This window comes from Ictalurus punctatus, chromosome 15 (genome assembly GCF_001660625.3).
Source record: "Ictalurus punctatus breed USDA103 chromosome 15, Coco_2.0, whole genome shotgun sequence".
NCBI classification, from domain to species: Eukaryota; Metazoa; Chordata; class Actinopteri; order Siluriformes; family Ictaluridae; genus Ictalurus; species Ictalurus punctatus.
This window is the reverse complement of record NC_030430.2, coordinates 11,913,259-11,941,178: the sequence shown is the minus strand read 5'-3', so window position 1 is coordinate 11,941,178 and position 27,920 is coordinate 11,913,259. Positions and strand designations below refer to the sequence as shown.

Here is a 27,920-nt window from a genome sequence, read left to right as displayed (position 1 = left end):
AGTTAAATAAACTCAGCGAGATCAGCGAGTTGCAAACCATCTATACGGCAAGTCTCTACAAAGAATCAAATGAAGTATATACTTTTTTGTTAGGGAGTAATTCTTGTGGATGCGATAGCAGAGACAGCATAGCAAAAGATACAACTAATGTTATAATACAACGAAGGAATTGCTAACCTAGCTAAGTTACAAAGGTATTCATGTACTGAGTTATGTTCTGTTAGCCAGCGAAGCTAGTTAGTTGACGTTAGATAAAGATGCCTCGTCTGAATTAACGTTAGTATCAAATGTGGCTGACATGTAGTTCACATGCAACACCTTTATTCTGGGCAAAGTGTTAAAAAAACAAACAAAACCCCACTAGGATTATTATGTAAAACCGGTGCACATCGCTTTAAAAAAAGGTTGAAACACAATTTAAAGGTGATACATATTTTAATGGATCCAAAGAGATTTTCATTAAGTCTCAAACATGTTATTTGTTGAAATGAATAGACTTTTGACTGTAAGTACAATAAGTGTTGCCAGCTTTCCTTCACACATATGGTAAGGGTAATGGTGAAAAACACCATGAAAAAACGTAAAATTACAAAGTTTCCATTCGAATAATTACAACCCCCCACGCCCCCAGAACACAGACTGCACCCAAGCCCTTTAAAAACCTAGGGAAAACCCTGTATTAGTCTTAAAAACCATGAGGATGACTTTGGACCACAATTCATATGAACAGCTATGTTATTTTGGCTTAGCACTTCGACTGCTATGGATAGCGTTAGGACTGGAATTGCTAAGAACAGTTTTCAAGCCATTCAATTCTCCATCAGTGAACAGTGGATAAGTTCAACAAAAACAGACTTCATGTGAAAACTGTCTTCAAATAGTGCAATTGTTTAACCAGGAAATTCATGACAGATTTCACATGAACACAGTTATAGAAGGGATTTATTTATAATCGCGCTATCCGGTGTCACCCAGATGAGTATTGGTTCCCTTTTGTGTCTGGTTCCTCTCGAGGTTTCTTCCTCATATAAAGGAGTTTTTCCTTCTCACTGTCTCGCCGCTGGCTTGCGCTTTAGGAATAAATTCATACATTTAAAATGTAAATATCCTGATTTTATATATCTCTGTAAAGCTGCTTTGGGACAATGTCTATTGTTCAACTGAATGGAACTCAGTTCTAACACTGTAAATACAGTTTGCTTTTTAACTCAGTGCACCCTAGGCTCCCAGCAAATTAATCATCGTTCCATAAGTAAACACCAACAGACATTTATTCTTAGTCTTTTATTAATATATTTTTACTGTGTTTCCTAAAATAAACCCTATACTACTAAAATGAACCTACACTATGATACTCTCTGGGATAAAAATGAAATATTGCAATTTCATCCCTTCAAATGATAAAATGACATGATAAAAAATTTTTTTTCCAAAGAGTTGATTCGTTCGTTTGTTTGTTCATTAGGGCAATATTTTGGGGTGCAGTACAAAAATGGATATAGGCCTGTTGAACATTTTAGATATAAAAGGTATTTCCTTTCAATAGAGCAATATTATTAGAAATGTTTAGAGTCTCTGTGATCTGCAGTTATGACAGTTAGTACTGTGGGAAAATAATTATAGTACATTTATATGTTACATGTCCCGCTTATCCTGCACAGGCTCACAGGGAGCCTGGAGCCTATCCCAGGGAGCTCAGGGCACGAGGCAGAGGACACCCTAGGGAGGGGGCGGCAGCCCATCGCAGGTCACAATAACATGCCAATCAGCCTACAATGCATGTCTTTGGAGTGGAGGAGGAAACCAGAGTACCCAGAAAACAAACCCTGCCCTTTCACACACAAAGCTGAAACCCAATGTAGCATGAACACCTTAGTTCAACAAAACAGACTTCATGTAAAAACCATAATGAGCTTTTTTTACTTTCACACTATCCGTTGTTACTAGGGATGCACCGAAATGAAAATTCTTGGCCGAAGCTGAAGCCGAACATAATGAAAAACTTGGCCGAAGGCCGAATACCGATCACGTTTTTTCCATTTATTTTGCCATTTTTTTCACCATTCCATAAATTAAATAGTCAAAATGTGCTTTTTACTATTTTGTCTTGCTTTTCAAAGAAAAAAATAATCAATTACAAAAACTACAATTTCAAAATATTTATTTAACACTGAACATTTTTTTTCATTCCAGCAGGCATAGGCTACCAACAAGGCACAATATAACTTTAAATAAATAAATGAGTAAAATAAAAATATTTTGATGTGGTCATCTTTGAGCCCCCCTTGAATAGCCGATGTTAGGCCTATAACTGACTTCTGAAAGAATGTAACACGCTGTAGCCTACAACAAAAAAGAGCAATAAAAAGTGCATTAACAAGAGTGCAAAAAATGGTTCTAATGGTGCTATCACGTAGCTCGTGCATGCGCGCGCCCCCTCATCTCTCTGAGCGTGCTGCCGGAAGTGGAGGTCCTGACATTCGCGCGTCTCACTCTGGTTGCTAGGCTATTTGGTCGCATCATCAAACGCGTCATTGTTCGGTCAAATTTATTCGGCCAAACACCGAAAGTGCTTTTTTTTTTTTTTGCTATTTCCAGACGAAACAATTTCGGTTGCCGAACATTCGGTGCATCCCTATTTGTTACCCAGATGAGGATGGGTTCCCTTCTAAGTCTGGTTCCTCTCAAGGTTCCTCATATCATCTTGGGGAGTTTTTCCCTTGACACTGTCACCACCGGCTTTCTCAATAGGAATAAAATTCACACACTTACAATCTGCATCCTGTGTTTATATGGTTCTGTAAAGCTGCTTTGAAACAATGTCCATAGTTAAAAGTGCTATACAAATAAAATTGAATGGAATTGAATTGAATAACCTTAATGGAGTGCGCATCTACCCTCCTTAATAAGACAAAGTCTGAACGAGCTGTGAAAGTGGATTGAGTTAAATGACAGCAGCAGTTCGAACGTTAAAAAGTTAATGAAAGTTCTGGAATAGTTTTTAAACCCACTAGTAATGAGGAGTGCTGTTACTCTTCGGGAGTTCGTCTAAACAGTGTAAAAGCACGCAGCCCACCGCTGATCAGAGCGAGTTACACAGCGTGGGAGAGAAGGAGTGAAAAGTGGAGTAGGAGCTCGGGGGATCGCTCTTGTTTAGGCAGTTTGTTTCAGACAGCCGCAGACGTGCCCCTACTGCGCCTCTAATGATCTAACGACAGACGCTTCAGGCTACACCATTTCGAGTACAGAGTTTCTGGGAGGCACAAATACTCCCTGAGCCTGAAGAGGCCTGTTTAACATTTGTGATCTTTTCAGAACTTATTTATTTAGTTATTTTTTAAATTGTGCTTCACCCAATTTCTGAAAGTCATATAAGGGAGATTATATTCAGGTCATTTACAGGTCACAGTAACAAAGTAAAATAAATGATGTATAACCAATTGAAGCTGTAAGGGTGTGTCATCACAGGTGTTCTTAAGTGTGACAATAACAACACGATAGAATAGCCAGTGTTCAATACATCATCAATTTCTTATTAATAATATTGGCAATGAACATTTCTTCCACTATGCAATGTAATCTGTTAACTGGAAACTGCTTGCTAAGCACCACAACATGTTAATGACTAGGATATTTAATCAGAATGATGTCTCTATGGGGCGGGGCACGGTGGCGTAGCACATCCACTCTATGGTCGGTGGTTTGATTCTCACCGATACCCTGTGTGTGTGTGGAGTTCGCATGTTCTCCCTGTGCGTTACTCTGGTTTCCTCCCACAGTCCAAAGACATGCGTTGTAGGCCGTTTGGCATCTCTAAATAATCCATAGCGTGTGAATGGGTGTGTGAGTGTGTTATTGTGCCCTGTGATGGGCCGACACCCCGTCCACCGTGTCCTCTACCTTGTCCCCCTCGTCCCCTGAGCTCAAATCTCGCCCACCACCATGTGTAGGATAAGCCGTACAGAAAATGGATGGATGGATGATTGTGATGTGATCACAGGCAAGCGTTTATTGAGGATTTTACGACGGCTTTGACTGTGACTCAGCCAAACAGATTTTAGAGCCAAAACTATTAACCATCCCAACCAGACCATGACCCTGATCAAGATAATGCGGCTAATGAAAGTGAGTGAATGAGAGACAAGGGTCATTTTACTCCTTTCAGTTTCCATTCTAGTGTAATTTACGCTTGTAATTTACTCTGAAATATATACGTTAGAACTGTATTGCAATCAAACCTTAAAACCCGACACAGATCAACAGGATGTCCACTGCTAAGTAATTTCATTTTGAGTACATTTTTGTAGCGGTATATTGCTGTGTCTGGGGTATACACTGGTGCGATCTCAAGGTCATGAGTTCAAGCCGCAGCCCTGGCATGTGCCAAACTGTTGGGCCCTTGAGCAAGACCAAGAGCTTTATCGGACCTGAGATGTGCTCTGACCCCAGCTTCCTAACAATCTAGGACATGCAAACCTGTATGTGTGACAGTACAGTCTGTTTCAGATTGACCAGCTTCGTGAGACATGCGACTCATCCGCCGAAACACAGCCCACATGCTACTATTTTCTATATGCTTGGAGCTATGTTTAAAATCATAATCATAACTACAGTGTTATTATTGCACTGCCCTTCCGCGTGTCTGTACTATAATGATATTCATTACGCCAGCGTGTGGAACTAGAATACACACATAAACCCACGGGGTTTGTTCATCCTCCCGCTGCTTCGTGTCAGTTTCAGCTAATCTGTGCTGTAATTACAGTTGACCCAACTTTGACCATCTCCGTCACGGAGGAGTAAAAGGTGTCGTTGTTGCCGTGTTCCCATCAGCAGCGCTTAAGGAACGTAACAGGAGCAGAAGTGTGGATCCAAATGCAAAGTCACCTCGCATGTGGACTGCGTGTCACGATCCACCGATGTGAATTCTAGGTTAAAGAGAGAGAGACTCTTATATGTACTGTAGAGATAGATAATATGTACTGTAGAACTCTGATGTTTTACAGTTCAGTGTAAAGATGATGTGCACGAAACACATACACATGACTCTGAAGAAAAGAATTTCACTGTGCATGTGTGATCAATAAAGACTCATTATCAATATCAATATGACCGAAATGAAAGTTCCTCAGTTATTCATCACCGTAGTCATGAGGGCAATTGGGACGAGACTAGTTCTATATGGGGAGGTGGGGTAATGTAATAATTGCCAGAGTCTCTTGGTGATTTTAATCCCGTGCGAATTGGTCATGTCAGTTATTTTTCCCAGACTTTCCCCAGACTGTGCGTTCCTGAGCCGGTGAAGATAACAGCATCTTTTAGCTTCTATAAAACGAATCAGGTCAAACTAATTCCATGCGAATGCACTCTGTATTTTTGAGGTAGTCGATTCATTCTCGATGTTTAGTCCAGTTGCTAAACACCACTTTGACAGAGGGATATTTACTGCAAACTTCCCGGGAAAGTCTCCTCCCAAACAGAACGATTATGTATAAGGATGCACTGAAATGAAAATTCTTGGCCGAAGCTGAAGCCGAATATAATGAAAAACTTGGCCGAAAGCCGAAGGCCGAGTACCGAACACGTTTTTTTCGCGTTTTTTCCATTTCTTCGAGCATTTTTTTCACCATTGCATAAATTAAATAGTCAAAATGTGCTTTTTACTATTTTGTCTTGCTTTTCAAAGAAAAAAATTAATTACAAAAACTACAATTTCAAAATATTTATTTAACACTGAACGTTTTTTTTCATTCCAGCAGGCATAGGCTACCAACAAGGCACAATATCCATCCATCCATCTTCTACCGCTTACTCCTTCTTCAGGGTTGCGGGGGAACCTGGAGCCGATCCCAGGGAGTATCAGGCACAAGGCGGGGTACACCCTGGACAGGGTGCCAATCCATTGCAGGGCACAATCGTGAATCGTACACACTCACACACCCATTCATACACTATGGACACTTTAGACATGCCAATCAGCCTACCATGCATGTCTTTGGACTGGGGGGTGAAACCGGAGTACCCGGAGGAAACCCCCACAGCACGGGGAGAACATGCAAACTCCACACACACGGCCTCGGCAGGAATCGAACCCCAGACCCGGGAGGTGTGAGGCGAACGTGCTGATGTGGTCATCTTTGAGCCCCCCTTGAATAGCTGATGTTAGGCCTATAACTGACTGCTGAAAGAATGTAACACTCTGTAGCCTACAACAAAAAAGAGCAATAAAAAGTGCATTAACAAGAGTGCAAAAAATGGTTCTATTGGGTTATATACGGCTGATTATATTGGGGATATATACCGCTCGCGTCCCTGTACACCTCGTATTATAGTATTATAGTAGATATAGGATAGTTAGATACGTTGTTAATGTTATGGTCCTTGATAGATCTAGTTAGTTTAAACTATAGATTAGTTCATTTAGTCCCCGCTGGGTTTTCCGCTCCCAGTCCATAGTACTAGGTCATGTTTCTTGTTTTGTGTTTTGACGCTGTTTTCTGTGACCGCGCCTCTGATTCCTGCTTTGCCCCGTTTATGCCGGTTTGCCGATCGCCCGACCCTTTGCCTGGCTTGACTACGTTTTTTGGATTACGATTTGGATTTGTCTGCCTGCCCTTAAATAAATACGTCTTTACCTGCTTCCGTACCCTACTCCCTTACGTCTCGCGACGTGACTGAATACTCCGGAACAGAAACAAAACAAACACACGTGTCCACAGTAAACAGTCACGGTTGTCAACATCGTAACTCGTGCATGCGCACGCCCCCTCATCTCTCCGAGCGTGCTGCCGGAAGTGGAGGTTGTGACATTTGCACGTCTCACTCTGGTTGCTAGGCCATTTGGTCGCGTCATCAAACACGTCACTGTTCAGTCAAATGTATTCAGCCTTTTCACTTATATTTTAATTTCGGCTGCCGAACATTCGGTGCATCACTAATTATGTACCATTTATTCAAACAGCGTTTGATAATGCCGTTCTCGCCAAACTGAAACTAGTCACGGCTTTTCATTTGCTTCGTCGCTGCTATGTTGAATTATGGGCCGTCAGCACGTAAACGATGAAGACATGCCCATCTCGGCAATTTCCACAGACATCGCTTATCCCATGCGAATTGACGACAAATATCGCAGACTTCAGTAGTAACAATTACTTTACAGCCGTATGTCCTGAAAACTAATCCTGTATAGGGCTATAGTCGGTGACACTGTCAGACCCATGCACATGGTCCAACACACACACACACACACACACACACACACACACACACACACTTCTGACACCGGCTAAAGCACACCCACAATATGCAGCCCAAATTCTGAGGCAAGGCTTTGCAAATGCATGTGAACGGCCTGTGTGCGATTTGCATGTGAACAAAGCTTCAGCTGCAGTGGAGGCCACAATGGAGCTTTTCAGCTCAAACCTACAGTCACATCACCAGTGTGTGTGTGTACACACATCATAGCTGTCCTCAATACACTCATGCACACACACATTCACATTCGTAATTGTAGTTGCTGGGGCAACGAGCAGCCTCAAACAAACAGCAAACAAACAAACAAACAAACAAAAACAAACAAATAAAACTCCATTTAAAGAGCCACCACGCCAAGTTAAACAGCAGAAAAATAAAAGCATGTCAGTGTCATACATCGGTGTGTGCTCAGGTCACAGAGGGAGAGAGAGGGAGAGAGTGAGAGAGCAAGAGAGAGAGAGATACTGATACTGCCATGCACAGATAAAAGAGACACACCTTTCCATACAGTGGAACAATCTAGAGCATTCTGGGGTGGACAGACAGGAAAAGGCAGGACACAGAGGCCGCTCTGTGTGTGTGTGTGTGTGTGTGTGTGTGTGTGTGTGGTGAAAATAGCTTAATGTAGGCTAGTTTATGACGCACAGGATAGATCCAACTATACGTGAATACACATACACTCTTCATTTATAGTGTTACAGGAGAGACGACTTTAGACTCTCTCTCTCACACACACACACACACACACACACACACTCACTGCACTTTTTCTAGCCAGTAATCACAGGCCTAAATTTAACAGTGAGTCTGAAGCAGCACACTGGACGTCTCTGTGTTCTAGTTTAGCAGCATGAAGGCCGCTGGGTTAGTTGACGGCGACGGCTTGTCCATCAGCGTTCTATCTGTCTTCGCGTGAGAAATTACGACAAACGTTCACGGCAACACAAATCAAAGCTCTCCCAGACGGACATCTACGTTCACTGCACGATATTTACTACGGATGGGAAAAGCTTCGTTGTGATTCCCTCATGTGTCTCCTCCCAAAAATCTCTTCATAATGTTTTTAACATGAGTAGCGACGAACATTTATAATATAAAACGATGCTGCCCAGGTTCTGAAAGGGCTTTGACTGCTTACTAACGATTAAAAGCTCTATTTTCGTGCCAGCACAAGCGTCACATTCTGGTGTATAACTGTTTCGGACTGGTGTTAGCCAAATCTGCCTATGAATCTGTTTTATTGGTTTAAAAAAAATTATAAATTATTCTAGACTGGAGAATATCTTATATTATAAATTCTATAGAGGGCACACGGTGGCTTAGTGGTTAGCACGTTCGCCTCACACCTCCAGGGTCCGGGTCCCGAGTCCTGCCGGGGCCATGTGTGTGCGGAGTTTCCATGTTTTCCCCCATGCTGCGGGGGTTTCCTCCTGGTACTCCGGTTTCCTCCCCCAGTCCAAAGACATGCATGGTAGGCTGATTGGTGTGTCCATAGTGTCCGTAGTGTATGAATGGGTGTGTGAATGTGTATGTGAGTGTGCCCTGTGATGGACTGGCACCCTGTCCAGGGTGTACCCCGCCCTGTGCCTGATGCTCCCTGGGATAGGCTCCAGGTTCTCAGTGACCAGTAAGCAGTAGAAGATGGATGGATGGATAAATTCTATAGTGTTTACAGCAAGACACCATGGTGCTGAGGGGGGAAATGTAACCCTTCAGATATAAACGCTTTTAATGATATGACTTTCCAATTAAAAACAGGAACACTTATATCTAGCCGCGTCTCTATGTGTATTATCCGACACAGTGGCAGAGAAAGCTGAAAAATACACATGCGATTATTTCTGTCACCTAGCTAGCTATTTCTACCACTAAAAATCAGCTTAATAATCAGCAAGTGAACTCGATGGAGAGGAGCTGATTTGATTTGCTTGGATAACACAAGACCACGACTCTTGATTACGTACTCGTTGAAATCTGTGATCTTATGCCTTGTTTTTGTTCATTATCCGCTCCTGTATTTATAAAAATATAGCATTTTGTTTCTTTATTGTACTCTCTACCTGGCTGCTACCCTATGTCTGCTATGTCTATACATAGTATACACTAATCTGCTGACTACTATGTCATATTACGTTATGTTTACATTCACAGCGTTTTTTATTATATTGCTAGTCTTTTGCACTACCTGTTATATCTGACACTTCCACACTAGAACTGTGTGCTGATTTAGTAGTTACAGTACTGTCTTGTGCTCTTTACACATGCCGTTTATGTAGAAAATGTGTAGGTCTTATTTATTGTTGTTTTATGTAGCACCATGGTCCTTGAGGAACACTGTTTCATCTCACTGTGTACTGTACCAGCTGTATGTATACGGTTGTATATGAACTGGAGATAAAATCCAGAATGACTTGGCTTGATCGCTAAAACAGAGCCATAAGTATATTATCCTGCCACACGACAGCGGCAGTAGTGCTAACGTTAAGCTGTGTGTTTATAGAGCGTGAAGGAAAATCCAAAAACGATATTAGACTTTTTATTGTAAACTTTTTCAGGTTTGTTTTTAATGATATCTCCACAGTCAAAGTTTTCCAGCTTTTGAGTTCGAGCTAACATTTCTTAAGTGATCTGGGATCTCCACTATGTTTACCTAAACTGTATAGCGCATCTGCTGTGTGGATTTCTTTTTTGCCTTTTAATTAATAAATACATACTGTAAAAACTCGAAATGTGTTTGCTCTGATAAACCTGATGATGTTACATGCAGCTTGGTGTTTTCCATTATGGATGTAACGTAAAATAAATAAATAAAATAATCGGTGCATACAGGATTTCGGCGAGTTTTTGTGATTGTTGCGGCCAAAAACGTTTAATTTTGCTGCGGTGTATTATTCAAACTTTTTTTTTTTTTTTTTTTTTTAGGAGAAACACTTGAATTGGCGAAATTGTTCTGCCACGGTCATTATCTGTGATGTCTGTTGGTAAATGACACCTTGTAGCTGTACTCACATGAATCAAAGAGGACTTTGACTGAATGCGTGTTGTGAGGATGTCGCATGACTCGTCTTGGCCCGAATCTGCAGAAAATCTGCTGTAATTTAGAAAAATTGCGAGCTCCTCCAAGTATTGCAGAGTTTCCTGGAGCTTGCATTCATTTCTGCGATTGCAAAATGACAAAATCCTGAAAATCCTGAAACATATTGTATTTTAAAAGCAGTGTTAATAGCTATAAAAGTAGACTCAATTCAGCAATCGAAATCCATTAAAATTCCTAAAGAGTCCATTTGTAATTGCACTGTGATTGCTGCCACGAACGCAATACATTCTCACCCCTAACAGCCTGGAGAACTTCTGCACATGTACACTCAAGGCTGAGCTGCACCTGATCGAACCAAAACAGAATTTTGTTTTTCTATTTCCTGTGTTTAATAAGAAAGTTGAATTTACCTTAATCAAATAATCTGGGCCCACCTGCATCCCTCAACGCATGAGATTTATTAGAAATGACAGGCTGGCAAACAAAACATTTGTTTTGGGGTTTTCCTCTGTGTTTTTTTCCAGCAGAGCCAAGGCAATTTGTAATTTTGTGTGCGAAGCTCCAGAAGAGGAAACTAGTAATTAAGGCCCAACCACAAGCCAAGGAACTGAATCTACCATTTTCCAAGCCACTACAAAGTGCGCCGTAGAGCACTCGAGCAACATCGGCCTGCAGCCTGGGAAACATCCATCTGCTCTCAGGGCCAACTGAAGAGAAAATATTTACCCCCCCATTACTGGAGAAAAGATTTCACGAAGCTTACCGTTATTGTTTACATGGATTTTACTGGTTGTATTGATAAAATGGCTGCTCGACAGGCAACATAATCTACTGTAAACAGTGTGGACAGGAGGCTTTGTGGTTGTAAGGAATCTCAATGAAGTGAGGAATGAAACATGACAAGGTGTGCTGTGATAAGATAAAATAAGCAACAACAGGGTGGTGTGATTACTTTTCTATAACATCATGTCCCCCGTGATTATACCATAGCAACTGGCCAATGAGTACAGTGGCACCTGACTGTTACAAAGCACTGATGCTGGAGTCTAATTACAAAATTCTTAAACAAACAATTCTTGTTAAATAAACAACTCTTCAGAGAAAATCCCCTGTGTAAGTTGCTACGATATAAATAATAACATATTACAAGCGCAGTAAGAAAGATCATGAAACTGGAACTACTGTTCTAGAAAATTACTCAACACCTCTCGACCAATCAAAATCGAGCATTCGTCACTGCAGTGGTACTAAATAAATAAACTAAACTGAAAAATCAGTAATATGTGGCCAGTTAAACTATCCACAAAATCTTCGTATAAAGTTTTGATTCAGTCTCCATGACTACTGGCCATGGACTAAGAAAAGCCTGTGTACACACATTATCACGCTTTCTGTCTGCCTTCTATGAAACTCCTCCATATGGCCTAATGAATATTTTACAGGTTTAATAGGGGCACAGTGTGTTGACAGGGACGAACTTCAGAACAACTGAACGCAGCATGGTGAAATCCACTCATTAACACCTGGAAGATGAGTTATGAGTGACGGTAAGCTCGATTAGCTGAGAGCACTGATGCATTCAGAACAAGCTCGGCATCACATATGGTGCACAAGGAGTGTTCAATACAAGACAGATAGCTATACTGATATTCTATTCACTGAAAGGTCTTCCGGGCACATGGTTAGCAGTTAGCACATTTGCCTCAAACCTCCAGGGTCGGGGGTTCAAATCCAGCCGCTGCCCTGTGTCTGCAGAGTTTGCATGTTCTCCCCGTGCTCCAGGGGTTTCCTCCGGGTCTCCGGTTTCCTCCCCCAGTCCAAAGACATGCATGTCTAAAGTGTCCATGAAAGTGTGTGTGTGATTGTGCCTTGCGATGGATTGGCACCCTGGGTGTATCCAGGGTGTACCCTCCCTTGTGCCTAGGATAGGCACCAGGTTCCCCATGAACCAGTAGGATAAGCGTTATAGAAGATGGAGGGATGAAATGTCTTCTCATTAATGTACCTCATTGAGCAAGGGGTGTACAAATGATAAATTCATTAGCTAGCCCACCGGGCAAGTGGACACACTACTGTGTTACCCAGAAACCTGAATGCTAAAAAGTGGAAGCTAATATACTGTAATAACACATGGCCAGAATGTTCATAAATAGCTAACTATGATGCAAAACAATCAATAGATGATCACGTAGCCCATTGCATTTGCTCCCCCAAACAAACAGGTTTTTTTTTGTGATTGTTGCGGCCAAAAATTGCTATGCAAAAAAAAAGTTTTTTGTGCTTTTTGTGTTTTTTTTAAATTGCAATTGCACAAAATTGTTCCGCATGGTTTTTTGCAGTGATGTTTGTTGGTAAATGAGACTTTTTAGCTGCACTCCTGTTCCAGACTGAGAAAAGAGATTGTCTGTCAGCAATGTGCTCTCATTAATCCACCTAATAAAAAAACGTTCGACTTATCGCCAGATCACACCCCAGCCAATGTGTGTAGTACAGCAGGGGGTGCGAGTGGGAATGAATACAGGTGCATCGCAGCACTGTGAAACTCTCATTTTAATCATCAATACATACCAAAGGAAAGCATTTGTTTTTGCGAAAGCCAATAAGCAATCCATACAGGATTTTTGTGTGATTGTTGCAGCCAAAAATGCTTGATTTTGCTGCAGCTTTTTAATAAAAATTTGTGGAAAGTTTTTTTTTTAGCCTTTTTTTTTTGGAAAACTACTCGAATCGGTGAATTGCACTAAACGGTCGTTCGCAGTGATATTTGCTGGTAAACGAGACCTTTAAGCTGTAATAAAGTTCAACAAGTGTGAATTGAAGGGGGCTTTGGCTGAATGCATGTTGTGATGACGTCACATGATGCGACCTGGCCCAAATCAGGGGTAATTTTGAAAAATTGCAAGCTCCTGCAGAGTTTTCTTGATTTTGCATTCATTTCTGAAACATCACAAATACCTGGATGGACTGAATAAGGAGTTATGTTTTTGTTTCGTTTTTTTAAAAACTTTTTATAGCTGTTGAGCCTACGTCTCCACCAGGCCACTATGAATAAATTAAACTAACAGCCTGGACATAAAAGATAAAAGCTGCTTGTCCCAGGCGTCAGAGATTCTGCTGTTGGGTCAGTTCGAAATTCCTATGTTAAAAAAATACATGGCCACTCAGCAACACATATATAACTATAACAGGATTACAAATATGCCCATGCCACTGCTCCAGGATACACACACACACACAGCAGGTCAGGTGCCTTGAGGGGCTTTTTTTTTTTTTTTTTTTGAAACCCAGCAAAGTTGATGAACCACATGCTAAGAAGGAACAACATGTCTGATCATGTTTCTGAAACTATACTAGTTTGGTGATTTCCTCACCTAAATCATCAACCTGTGCTGGATTCTGTCTACACACAAAACTGACCCCACTGATCAGACCTCTTCAGATCTCTGTGTTTGTGTTTATTCTGAACACACACTCTCCTAAAACTCTTACACTCCGAAGATCATCTCATAGCGCTACAACACTCATGCTAGTCTTACTGTAGTTACTAAATCAGTCGTTGTAATTAACGGGTAATATGCTTCACACAAAGCCAGCTGAACGGAATGAAACAAATCCAAGCAGAATCAAACTGAATCAGAATCAAACAGAAAGGAACCGAATCACTGAACTGAATCAGGTTAATGAGCAGGTTTAATGCTCGGATTTTTAGCTGAACTTGCGCTTCTTGAAGTTTTAATACAGAACACAGACTAACATAAACAAGTAAGTAAACAATTAAAGTAGTATCCTGTCGTATATGAGCAGATATTGGTGGTGAAATAAAACCATAACTGTGTATTGATATGACAAACACTAAGGTGATGTTTGTGTGTAATTACCAGGTGCAATGTGAATATTAACGTTACAGTTAACTAGTGAATTAACTGAACAGAGAAAATATATATTTGCAACTCTTTTAAATCACACGACGAGCCATTTTAACTATGAGTACAATTTAACTCCATTTGCACTCCAGTTCGCTTGAGTTTATGTTATAACCTTAAACCAACAGCTAAAGTCGCTCCAAAAAACCACACGCCGTGGTTTCAAACACACGGAGAAGGTCGAGCTAAATAACAAACAAACAAACAACTCGTAACTTTAAGCATTAGTCCACGAAAGCGTCGACGTTAAAGGAAGTGAAGTAAATCCAATCCACTCACCTTCGCTCGGCCATTTCCTCACATTGTATGGAAAAGTCGAAGTGAAAGAAGTGGTGGAAGTTCTCTCCTGTTCAGAGTTGCCCCGACTCGGATGTAGACCTAGTCTGAGGATTCCACCGAGAGCGAGAGATTCCTGTTTTCCCCTCCCGCCTCACCGCACGGAGCGCAGACACCGGTTTTGTCATCTGATCTGTGTCCATGCTGTGCTCCCAGGCTGGAACACAGCACTCTGCTCGTTGGCGACATCTGCTGGTCGATATGCGTAATATCGGGGAGAGCTATATTTAAATATGCCTCATTCGCTCATTCAGGGTTGGAAGCTCTACCTACACTTCTGACAAAAAAACAAAAAGCACGAGCCAAGCCCCAAAATGGCAAAATATTAAGCTTTTAATGGTCTTTACGTTAAATCACTTTGTCAGGAAATTATGAAGAATGAAACAAATAGTTCATACTTAGCAGCTTAGTATGGGATAGCTTTCCCCTTTGATTCCTTTCCATGGTTAAAATCCTTGTGGGTAAACTTGCAGACAGCTTACTTATGTAGTTGTTTGTTTGTTTGTTTTTATTTCACTCATCCAGACATGTGTTAGTTTTAATTTTACACCAAATATTTTAATCGTTATCATGATTTTACCTTTGCGTACAAGAAGACTATATAAGTGAATTTCCCTGTTTCTAGCTTTCCCCCACACCAAACAGTTCACTGCAGCAAGAGTAAACCAGCAAATGTTACCACAGGAGTTCTCTGGAGTGCATTTGTTTAATTCTTGCTAACCAATGGTTTGTTGTTAAGACCATTAAAAGAGTAATATTTTGCCATTTTGGCTTGGAGCTGTTCTTCCTATTCTTGAGTATTATCTCAATGTATTTATGTATATTTTACTTTGAGTATTACTGAAATTGAAGACTTGTACTCCTACTTAATTGCATTTCCAAGAAAATGTTTTTTTACTCCTTACATTTTAATTTAGTCCTTCAATGTACAAATTTCAAACATCCCATCTTCTAACATCCATCCAGTGAATGTACACTACACATCAATCAAATCTGAAAAAGTCTGCATCTCTGATAGTATGGGGGTGCATTAGTGACTATGTAATGGGCAGCTTGCACATCTGGAAAGGCACCATCAATGCTAAAAAATATATACAGGTTTTAGAGCAACATATGCTTCCATCCAGATTCCATCCCACCTTTTTTTTCTGATAGGCTCTGCTTCTCTAAGATACTCTTTTTATACCCAATCTTGTTACTGACCTGTTGCCAATTAACCTAATTAGTTGCAAAATGCTCCTCCAGCTGTTTCTTTTTAGTAACACTCACTTTTCCAGCCTTTTGTTGCCTCGTCCCAACTTTTTTTTTTTTAGATGTGTTGCGGCCATCAAATTCAAAATTACCTTTTTTTTTTTTCTAAAAATGGTACGTTTACTAATTTTAAACAATTGATATGTTTTCTGTGTTCTACTGTGAATAACATTTGGGTTTATGGTTTGCAAATCATTGCATTCTGTTTTTATTTACATTTTACAAAGTGTCCCAACTTTTTTGGAATTAGGGTTGTAGAAAAAACTATGAAGAATCATAATGATTAATCATATCCCATGAACTTCTCATGCTGCACAACAGCACCTGAGCTAATCATGTGTGTATAAATATGGAAAAGCCACTGTACTGCATTGTGGAACTTGAGGATGGGTGACCTGGCCCTACCTCAGTCAAATGTTTCAATAAGCTGTAATAAGCAAATACTTGTATAAAATAAGCTGTTTCCTTTGCCTCCTTAGGATGCATGAACCCCATCTAATCTGGAAAAAAAACATATTGAGGTCAGTTTGTCTAATTTTCTAACATTAAATCGTTATATTTACAGTTGCAATCAAAATTATTCAATCCCCACTGCAGGTGTATTGTCAAAATTTACAGACTGCAATGAACAAACCAAACAAAAGCAAACATTGTGCTGAACAATTAAAATAGTTAAACACAACAAATGCTTCAATTGGTTTCCCCAAATTCAACTGAAAATGCAACTTACAGTGACTTCTCCAGTTTCAAAATTATTCAACCCCCTGAATAGAATCCCTCACAACAACACAAATATGCAAAACAGGCGTTGTCTCAAGCACACCTGATGCAATTAATCAAGGGCTTTATTAGTTGCACCAGGTGTCTTTGAGCTAGAACACATGAAATACCTGAACTGGCTAGGAGCATAAAAATCATGAAATACCTGAACTGGTCAGGGGTAGAAAATGTATGAAATATCTGGACGGGGCAGAAAAAGGAAGCTATAAAAGGTTTTCTATGATTTGTGAGAAGGCAGGTTATGAAAAACCCTCGAGTGAATCCAGACTTGGTGGCAACAGGCACTGAGGTTTCAGTGAGCACAATAAGCCACGTACTAAACGCAGAGGTTTCCGTGCCAGAACTCCAAGATATACACCACTACTGACCCAAAAGCACAAGAATGGTCAGAACTTTTTGGCACGATGAATCAGTCTGGAGAAAGAAGAATGAAGAAAGAACACTCTGTCCACAGTCCAGCATGGTGGTGGCTCGGTGATGCTCTGGGGCTGCTTTGTATCCTCAGGCACTGGAAACCTGCAGCGTGTGGAAGGCAAGATGGATTCATTGAAGTATCAGGAAATCCTAGGAGAAAACGTCATGCCATCTGTGAGGAAGCTGAGTCTTGTGCTTTATTGGACTTTCCAACAGGACAATGATCCCAAGCATACCTCAAATTTCACCAAGGCTTGGTTGCAAAAGAAGTCCTAGAAGATTCTACAGGGCCATCACAGTCACCTGATTAAACCCCATAGAAAATCTCTGTTGGGATTTGAAGAAGGGGTTGCAGCACGCAAACCCAAGAATATTACTGAATCAGAGGCCATTGCTCATGAGGAATGGTCTAAGATTCCTCAGAAACGCTTGCGGAAGCTATGCATCTCATATGCAGCAGGTCATAACAGCAAAAGGGTGCTCTATTAAATACAACGAAGCGTGCCATGAAGGGGTTGAATAATTTTGAAACTGGAGAAGTCATTATAAGTTGCATTTTCAATAGTTGTGTTTAACTATTTCAGCTGTTTTTGTTTGATTTGTCAATTGCAAACAGCTGAAAGTCTGTAAATTTTGACAATAAACCTGGTTTGCAATGGGGGTTGAATAATTTTTATTGCACCTGTAACTACATTAGCCTGTTTTCCTTGCTAATACAAGGGTGGACTAGCTTCAATTCCAGTAGCTAATATCACTAGACAACAATACTACCTGACCATATAGTATGTCTGATAAGTAATATTGCAGGAGATCATCTGTGGCTAGTAATTATGATCAGTGCAGACCAGATAAGCGATCGCTGGATAAATCACAGAAACCTTTAAAAAAAACGGGGGGGGGGGGGGGGGGGGGATTATTTTTTGTAATTTTGAATATGTTAAATTTGCTATATAAATTCTAGACTTATTATTATCATAATTTTTATTTAAGTAGAATTTAGAAACAATGATAATTTAAACCATATGAGGCCAGGGGTGAGGACACACATTAACCCAGGTTAATTTGCTAACTAACCATTAGCTTGCATTCTTCATTAATGTATTGGGTAAATTCTTATCAAGTATTTAGAGAAATCACAACATGGGCATTCAACACTTTATTCACAACTACCAAGCTCTATTAAATGTCGACACGTTAAATGAAACAAAAATAGAGATATGATTAATCTATAGAACTGTACAAGGCATTGTTATGTTCAAACCATCTGTCATACGAAATCATCTCCCCACTACAGTAGTAGTCCCGTTAAAAAGTGCTGAGGGAATTCCATAGAACAGCTGGGAGCTTTTTACTGAAGTAACAACACAAAATCTGGTGCAAAAAAAACCCAACTGGCTTTTGGTTCAGTCATAAGAGTTTGGGTGTATAAAATGATTTTTTTGAGTTAAATGTCAGATCAAGTGAACAAGGCATCAAAGCATAAGCTAGGGTTAACAAGATAGTGGATCTTAAAGTCAGATATGGATTCAAACTCAGCCTCTGCAATACTTTCATGAATATTAGCCATGTTTCCAGCCAAGTGAGGAATTGAATAAAATGAAATTCTTTCAAAATCTGTGTAAATTAGGTGTTTCAGTTTAGACAAATGGACATACAGATGACGGGTGACAAATTTAAGGAAACCTGTTGGATCGGTTATGCTGTGGGAGAGACTTTGCTCGCATAGTTTGGATCAACTTGTGCCCTTAGATGGAAGAGTAATGGCAAATCAGTACGAAATTATTGTAGCTTTTTGTATGATGAAACATTTCTGTCCTGAGGATAGTGGTCTACAGGGCATGAGGGGTCGCTGCATGGTTTGATGAGTAAAAAAATGATATAAATCATATGCTATGGCTTTCAAACTCACCACATCTTAACCTAATTAAATACCTGTGGGAGATTTCATACTAACATGTTTGACAGAGCTCCCCACTACCATCAACAAAACAACACCCGAGGGAATATGATTTTGAAGGATGGTGTTAATCCAGCTGCGGCAGTTTAAGGGACTTGTAGGATCTATGGCAAGGTGTATTAAAGCTGTTTTTTGTTGCTCATGCTGGCACAAAACCTTACGTAGACACTTTATCGTGATTTTTTTTCCTTTAATTTGTCACACATCTGTATTTATTTATCTATTCATTTGTTAATTTTACAGAAGTACTGGTGGTGAAAATGGCCATCCATCTGTGACATACATACATACATCTTCCATGTATTTTTTATTTTATTTATTCAAGAAAGCAGATTTACATGTCAAAGAAAATCTCCCTTAAACAATATTGGTGCCAGATGGGTTAGTTTGAGTACAATATGTAAATGCTTTTCTGCTTACCATGGTTGTAAAAAGTGGTGATTTGAGTTACTATAGCCTTCCTTTCAGCTCGAACCAGTCTGGCCTATGACCTCGATGAACAACAAGGTGTTTCTGATCACAGAACTGCTGCTCACTGCAGATTTATTAATTTTTTTATTTATTTTTTCTGGGGGTGGTGGTTGGCACCACTCCATAGATCAGCAGTTTCTGAGATACTCACACCAGCCTGTCTGTTATCCTGTATCTGCATGATTTCATGCGCTGTGCTGCTGTCAGATGATTGGATGATTGGATGACAGCATGAATAAGTGTTCCTAATGGTTCCTAAAAGGTTGGTGAGTGTATATTATATTTACATTATTTATTTAGTCAATGAGCTTTGCCCGCGGTTTACTGCATTTCTTTTGTTTTTTTGTTACTAGCAGATTGAATCAAATCTGATCATTTTGTTTGACATTTCTACCTTTTTTTGAGATCAGACATTTCAATTCAACAGAAAAGTGCTTGGATGGAAACACAGCTATATAAACACTATCCATATAAAACCAACAACCTACAAATAAGTGAATCTATTTCACTCTGAGTTACAATCTATCTGAGTGAGCACTGAGTGATTCAACAAATGACCGGGGGACTGAATAGAAAGCCACGTGTTGTTAAGATGTGCTGATCAATAAAATATGAACATGATCCAAAGCCAAAAAAAAATAAAAATAAAATAATAATAAAACAAATGCCCAATGGCCTCGACTGTTGTGTGCCGTATAAAATATACTTTAACATTTACAGCATATTAATTTGCAAACGTACATTCAAATACATACTGCCATTTTATATAGTTGCTCAGACTTTAGTAGCACCATGTATAGCACAAATACCTAAGAAGAATTCTGTTAAAAGGAAATTCACACATGATAATCACATCAAACTTTTATCATCATGTCTTTAAAAAAAGCACATTTGTGTCAGTAAATAATATGATTTTTTTTTTCATCTTATTAATGGGACATAGTACAACATCTGAAATACATCTTGTTGCACCAAGTTTATGGAGAGGCAGGTTTATACTCAAGTGGCTCATCAGCAATATTTCCTGGGTTTTTTTTATCATTTAATTAAAACTTGTGGTTTTTTTTTTTCTTTTTTCTTTTTCTGATAAACCACATGCCTGAGACTGTTGTGACTCTAAGCACTAGTAGTAAGAATTTAATGAAAGAGTGAAGGGACGTTTAGAGGTGTACACCACATTTTCTCATAGACAGGCCCACATTGGGTCGGCAAACCTAAAAAATAAGAGCGCCTTTAAATAGAAGGGGGAAAAAACATTATCAGGTTGAGTGAAAATACATGATGTGCTTTAATTTACACCTGCCTAAATATACTGTCCAAATTAGACACTTTTGTTTAACAGATTTTTTTTTTCTTGCAAATTAAAAGAAAAAAAAAATCTGTTGAGATGATGAGAGCAGGAATAAAAGCAGTGTGTGAACTGCTCATGAAGACCTGCACTCTTTCCTTACTTCTTTGTACAAATGCTACAGCTAATGTGTTAACCCTCCTGTTCTGTTCATTTCTTAGTAATAAGTATCTTACTGACTCACACCATATGTTCTGATTTTTATAGCAATACAATATCATTTAAAATATATCTCCATGTCAATTATTACCAATATAGCTAAATGGCTATAATCAATAAGGTATTATAGTCTGCTTCTTATATTCTTTCCACTATGTCTTTCCTCCCTTTTCCACCACTTCCTGTATCTCTCTCTCTTTTTTTTTTCTTTTTTTTTTTCTTCTTTTTTTTGCAGACGCACCAACATTCTAATCTCTTATGATTTGATAGAAACTGTCAAATTGATTTGGATATATCTTCATTATAATTTGTAGCTTTAGTAACAGTAGTTATGGAAATAAACACTATTTCAAGTTGAGGGGTTGGAGAATATCACATATCAACACAAAATAATATTTGCGAGTGTGTTTGTGTGTATGTGTGTGTGTGTGTGTGCGTGACCAGCACAGTGCGGTGTTGTAAAAATCATTTTTAGTGCGGTTTAACTTTTTTGTAAAAATTTAAAATGGGTCGTTTCGACTCAAACAGAACAGAACATAAGGGTTAAACAAGCATCTTATTAGTGTGGCCTCGAAGTCAGCCAGGACATCAGATAAAAGATGTTGGACATTGAGGCAGTTATGGAAAGAGAGCGGGGAATGTGCCACATGGTCTGATGCTGTGCAGGGGAGATGTACACAGCCATCAGCACTTACAGAACTCAAAAGAAAACACTTGCACATATACACAATACAAAACTCAGTCCCAAATACATCAACTTTCTTTCACTTGTAAAGGTCCTTTCACACTGTGCACGACGCGATAAAGCGAAGAGAATCGCCGACGAACGGTACTTTCATACCGAATGCGAAATGATTGATCACCTTCAGATAATTCATGCCTGCACACTAGGTGGCGCTGACCGATAATACATTTTACGCGTGCACACTAGGTGGCGCAACCCACTATTCAGCTGATCGGCCGATCGTCTTTAACCACTGAGAAGAAGTATCAGGTAAATGTTGGCGAATAGCACCACAACACAAACTGTTAAGAAATACAGAAACTAACTTTGAGAGGAGGAGGGAGAAGTCAGGTTGTGAGGATGCACACCTGGCACTGATTTGGCTAATCAGTGAGAGAGAGAGAGAGAGAGAGAGAGAGAGAGAGAGAGATACGTGTGTTTTACGTTATGTCTGAGTTTTGTTGATTATTAAGCTTTTTTGTTTATGTTCAGCCAGTTCCCGCCTCCTCTTTTCCCATTGTGAAGTTTGTTACACTAACTTTTCTTATTTTATGTGTATTCTACTCAAAAAGAGACACAGAAAGGTTTTTTTTTTTTTGAACAAGCACCGTCAAGCTGTTTTAGTATGAATGAAATAATTGAAATATAATGAGTGAAATATAATGCAATAACATAGTAGTGGGACAAAACCTGTTTATTTGTGCAAGATAAATATATATTTTTTTAATTAAGAAGAAAACTCAGAAAACTGTTTTGGCATCTTTCAGCGGCATTCACAAGTCAATCTCACAGGTGCTGATTCCATAGTAAAAGCAGCCTGTATCCTGTGCAATTATCCGAGGCCACCTGAACAAATCTCGCAACTCCGGAATACCCTTCTTCAGTGTTTATACTGGTTTTCAAAACAGCTTTCTTTGCTATAGCGCCTCCGATCTCGCCCTTTTGTGCAACAGCAGCGTCTCCAGGCATGTGATCTAAAGCTCAAATATAATTGGAGGGCCCGTTTCGTCAAGGAGCGGCAGGGAAAAAATTGACACACTGGACGAAAAAAAAAGTGTAGCTTTGTGTGAATAGCTCTACAGGGATCTATTGTTTCGATTCAAGAGCTTCATCGCATCAACCATGCGCGTAGCTTAATCATGCTCAGTGTGAAAGGACCTTAACTTTCTCATCACTCCCACAACCTCACCTACTAAATGTTCAATGAAGAAATGTGCTCTCTTTGAAGCCTAGACGATCTCTGGAATATTAGTCATGTGGCATGATGGACAGACTTAAAGGAGGGACAGACGGACTGAAAAGAAACAGAGCCTGGAGGCTGTGGCTGATGCGGAAGACTGATGTGGACCGAAGAGGCAGAATGAGAGAACAAGAGGTAGGAGAGAAAGAGGTTGGTTGTAGGCTGGAGGTAAACTTCTGTACGCTTCCTTTGAAGGTTAAGCGTCTTCTCTGAGGAACGAGGTAACGACAGTAGGCCCATACGGAAAGTTAGACGGAGACCTGGAAATAGCTGCAGTCACAGTGGGCGGTGCTGAGCCTCCGTCGACCTGTCCGTTTCTTAGTTAAAACCTCTCCCTTGTCATCGTCATCACTGTCCTCTTCCTCCTCCTCCTCTTCCTCCTCCCCTTCTCTCTTCTCCTCTTCTGTTCGTCCACTCCACATATGCTTATTCACTATTTCCTCTGAAGTGTCCCTGTCCTCATGTGGACCTGAGGAGTGCAAACGTGTGGAAGGAGGAAAAGATGACGTGGGAGGGGCTGAGGAAGAGGGGGGTGGCTTCGCCCTCAATCCCAAAGCTTCTCTCAGAAGTTGTGTCCCCGCCTCCCTCAGCAACAAAGCAGGAGTGGCCAGAGTGGTAAGGTAGACGACTGAAGCCGATCCACTCGCAGAGGACACAAGGGCACAGTCTCTTCCTCTGGCCCCTCCTGCCAGGTCATGTGGGCAAGGCCTGTTATGGTTGCTAAGGAACGTGTACGTGTGGTCCACGGAGCGGGTGAAGTGGGCCCAGTCCTCCAGGCTCAAGGTGAAGTTGAGGTCGAGATCGTAGGCGTGCTCATCGAGTGTGTACAAGGGTTGAAATTGGTTCTTATCTGCCTGGGTTTTATCCTTCCCATCCTTCCCAAATCTGCCCTCTATGTAGGCAAATAACACACACACACACACACACACACACACACACACACACACACCATACAAATTCACATTTGCTGTTTGACATTAACATGTTCTCAGTATAAAAGGTGTAAATAATAGTGACATGCCTTAAATGGAATGGATCGATGTTCACAGTTCCAATATGGAGCAAATTAAAGCAAAACAGTAATGAGTGAAATAAACCAGGCACATGATCAGAGAGAAGAATAAAGTTAATATAAATGCTCCAGGCAGTCCCCTACAGAACCAGAGAGCTGTACTGTATTAAGTGATTTGCTGACGAGCTGAAAAATGAAGGAGGTGAATCTACCCTCTAATGGCCCCAAAACCAACAGAAGTCCAGGTTAAAAAAAACAAAACAAAAAACCTTCATGCAGACAGACAAAGCAAGAAACCTTCTCTGAAACAAGCAGATAGGAAAGCAAGTCAAACTAAACTTAGGTAAAATAAGAGGAAAGGGAAAAAGATGATTTAGACTGGGCGGTGGTTAAGTGGTCTCATATCCCAAAGGAATGTGAAGAAGCAGAACATTCCAAACTCACAGCAATTTGGAGGCAGACTTCCTCATTTTGGGCCATTTGCGACGCTGAAATTGCCTAATGCCACAAGCAATGATAAAACAGTGTTACTCTGCCACCCAAATTCAAGCAGGTGGCCAAGGAGAGCCAATCAGAAGACTGCAAGCTTTAACATGTACATCTCAGCAGCCAGAGTAGACATGCAAGAGTATGAGAGAGAGAGAGAGAGAGAGAGAGAGAGAGAGAGAGAGAGAGAGAGAGAGAGAGAGAGAGAGAGAGCAGTGTAATGCCCTCTATGGAATTAAAATAAAGGAGAAGACAATTTAATAGCCAAAAAAAGTGGCATCTACACGTAAAAGAAAAGCTGAGAATGCTGAACCTCACTTTTTCACTGAAAACTATTAATACTAAATAGTGCTGATCAAAAGCAACTGTCTTTATATCAGCAATGAAATGAAATGAAATGAAATTGTTTCCTCATACATTGAAAGTTTTTTTTTTTTCAAATAACAGTATTGTCCTTCATAATATTTGTCCATCCATCAATCCATCCATCCATTTTCCATACCGCTTATACTACACAGGGTCATGTGAAGCCTGGAGCCTATCCCTGGGAACTCCCAGGACACCCTGGACTGCATGCAAACACATCGCAGGGCATAACTGCACACACATACACACACTATGGACAATTTATAGAGACACCAATCAGCCTACAACGCATGTCTTTGGACTGGGGGATGCAAACAATAAGTGAGTTGGGAATACACCCTGAATGGGACACCAGTCCCTCTCATGGCACCATGCACACACATTCAAACACTCATTCACACCTAGGGACAATGTACAGTAGTGTAGACAATCCATCTACTGGCATGGTTTTGAGAGTTAGAAGGAAACCAGACCACGAAGAGGAAACCCCAGATAAAATTCAATCAAAATTCCAAAAGTCTTCTCCTTTATTTTACTCTCGGCACATATCTAACATGTGTAGCCTGTTTTTAAACTGTTAAGGTGTGTTGTGTTCATCAAAACACTTTGCATTCATCAACTTGTTGGCTAATAAATGCTGTTTATAGCAGACACTCAGTCTGAGTCAAACCAATCTATTAGTGTCATACTACACTACTGAAGTCATGAATTCATTTAACGAAGATACCTGTATTCATCATAGCTGCTTCTCTCTTTGCCTCCTGAAGAAGAGACAATATCATTAGTCAGAGAGCGTGAAGACAGATAAAGTTACAGTGACGTACACACTCCTTTATCAAATAATGAGCTGACTGGCCTATTTACATGCTTCTCATAATATTCAGTTTGTATGCACTACTTCTATAACCTATATTAGCTGATGCTTGGATAAATACTTCCTGAGTTTAAAGCTTAGACTATAAATATTTGTTTATACATTTTGCATGATATCAAGTTTCAGACCAAAATAACAAGTCAGTGTTTCCGAAACTGGTTTTTGCTGTGTTCAGTAAGCAACGAGAGGGGTAAAAACAAGAAAAAGAAGATGTAGCAAATTAATATTTATTACTTATTTTTTATTTAAAATTTGACAAATTTTGGTGGATATAAATTAGCCTCATTGCATACTACAACAATCAACAGTCATAAAGAAACACACAAGATCAGGTTCATCTTTGCAGGATGCTAATAATAGACACCTGATTTTAGCAGCAGAGCAGCTCAGATACTTAACACGAGAAGGTCTGTTTGCATGAAAACAGAGAACAGAAAGCAAGGCAGGGCCAGGGTCATGTGAGGATGAGGATGACGGAGACGTGGGAACACTACTCTCAGCACCATCCATAGCCATGGCGCAGAGTATGGAGGTCGAGTGTTGTATGTAATTTGATAGCAAATATTCCAGCAAATATTCTAGCTTTAAGTGGGTGTCGTCAGATATCAGTGTGAGTGTGTGTGCATGCATTAGGATGTGTGTGTAACTCACCCAAGTCCATATTGCGTATGCGGGGGTTACACTGTTTGTGGCCCTTGCAGCCTCTCAGCTCCATGAGCTGAACGTGCATTTGGTTCAGAACGTGTCGATCCAGTGTGTTTACTGCATTGATTAACTATAAACACACAAACACAAAACGGTGTAACTGGGACTGCTCCATCGGACAAAGGTTCAACTTCACTGCAGAGAACATTTTCATTTAATGAGTTATGATCAACTATTATAGTTTATCACATTATACATTTGAAGATCATTTAGATTGCTGAGGATGGTACCACTTAAAAACCATGAGGATTGCTTTGGACCACAATTCATATGAACGGTTATTTTATCTTGGGTTAGTGATATGATATACTATGATAGCTTTAGGACTACAATTACTATGAACAGTTTTGCATTCAGTTCTCCATCAGTGAACAGTGGATAAGTTCAACAAAAACAGACTTCATGTGAAAACTGTCCTGAATTTCCTGGTTAAACAATTGCACTATTTGAACACAGTTATAGAAGGGATTTATTTATAATCGCACTATCCGGTGTCACTCAGATGAGAATTGGTTCCCGTTTGAACCTGTTTCCTCTCAATGTGTCTTCCTCATATTGTCTCAGGGAGTTTTTCCTTGCCACAGTCGTCTCTGACTTGCTCATTAGGGATAAATTCATACATTTAAAATTTATATGCTGAATTGATCTATTTCCGTAAAGCTGTTTTAGGACAATTTCCATTGTTTAAAGCACTATACAAATACAATTCCATTAAATTGAAATATATGTCTTTAAATTCAAACTTCATTATTGTAAGATAAAAAAAAAAATTGGTTTAGTCATTAAGAGACTACTAGAGTAGTGCTGGGACACTATTTTGCACTGAGCCAGTCTTGGACAAACTTACCACCATCCACTATGGATTCATATCCATATGCGCTGCCACTTTACTTCTATTCCTTCTTCTCATTTCTTTCCTTTGCTCATATTCACTCTATACAATACTGTATATCTCTGTTCACTGCATTGCTGATTACAATCTTTACACTGTTTACAATGTTTGCACCACACTGCCACTACCACATCACAGAAGACCTCATCAGGTTCTACAACTATAGACTCAACGATTCAGTTTTCAGCTGTCTCGTTTCTATGAGCTTGTGCCCACTTTAACCTCAGATTCCTGTTCTTATTTAACAGGAGAGGGACAGGAGTGAATATATACACTATATGGCCAAATGTATGTGGACACCTGACCATCACACCCATATGTGCCTTTCGAAAGTCCTATTCCAGATTATTCCACCTTTGCTGTTATAAAACCCTCCACTCTTCTGGGAAGGATTTCCACTAGATTTTAGAGTGTGTGTTGGGATTTGTTTGCATTCAGCCACCAGAGCAGTAATGAGGTCAGGCACTAATGTCAGGAGAGGAGGTCTGGGCTGCAGTCAGAGTTACATCCCAAAGGTGTTCACTGGGGTTGAGATCAGGGCTCTGTGCAGGCCACTCAAGTTCTTCCATAAAAACATTGACAAACCATGTCTTCATGACACCTTTGATACACTCTGAAATGTATTGTTTGCATAGCAGAGTGTTGATGGCAATGATACTCATTTATTTACAGTTCCTGGCTCTCCCCATCC

The 27,920-nt window shown here is 40.1% G+C and overlaps 2 protein-coding genes and 1 long non-coding RNA gene across 12 annotated transcripts in view; 1 reads left to right on the top strand and 2 right to left on the bottom strand.

Moving 5' to 3' along the window:
- The window catches only part of arhgap46b (Rho GTPase activating protein 46b), a 96,015-nt gene extending 81,335 nt beyond the window's left edge, over positions 1–14,680 (bottom strand). Inside the window, exons 1-3 of one of the 4 annotated variants that reach the window (XM_053686312.1) lie at positions 14,494–14,680; positions 10,264–10,444; positions 4,888–4,928 (exon numbers count right to left, since the gene is read on the bottom strand). In XM_053686312.1, the coding sequence (XP_053542287.1) occupies positions 4,888–4,928; positions 10,264–10,444; positions 14,494–14,507 (236 nt within the window). In that variant the 5' untranslated portion in view covers positions 14,508–14,680. Of the gene's footprint in view, positions 1–4,887; positions 4,929–5,984; positions 6,003–10,263; positions 10,445–14,493 lie in introns of those variants that run through there. The other 3 variants (XM_053686313.1, XM_053686315.1, XM_017486939.3) reach the window with 3 other exon arrangements.
- LOC108275878 (uncharacterized) lies at positions 13,952–20,076 on the top strand. Its single transcript, XR_001814775.3, has 3 exons — positions 13,952–14,053; positions 16,281–16,322; positions 19,551–20,076. It is a non-coding gene; the product is annotated as an uncharacterized LOC108275878 (long non-coding RNA).
- sulf2b (sulfatase 2b) overlaps positions 18,139–27,920 on the bottom strand; it is a 158,764-nt gene continuing 148,982 nt past the window's right edge. For 5 of the 7 annotated variants that reach the window (XM_017486934.3, XM_017486933.3, XM_017486936.3 and 2 more), the window contains 2 exons: positions 26,284–26,407; positions 18,139–23,786 (listed from right to left, as the gene is read on the bottom strand). In XM_017486934.3, the coding sequence (XP_017342423.1) occupies positions 23,143–23,786; positions 26,284–26,407 (768 nt within the window). In that variant the 3' untranslated portion in view covers positions 18,139–23,142. Of the gene's footprint in view, positions 23,787–24,350; positions 24,405–25,485; positions 25,520–26,283; positions 26,408–27,920 lie in introns of all 7 variants that reach the window. The other 2 variants (XM_017486937.3, XM_017486938.3) reach the window with 2 other exon arrangements.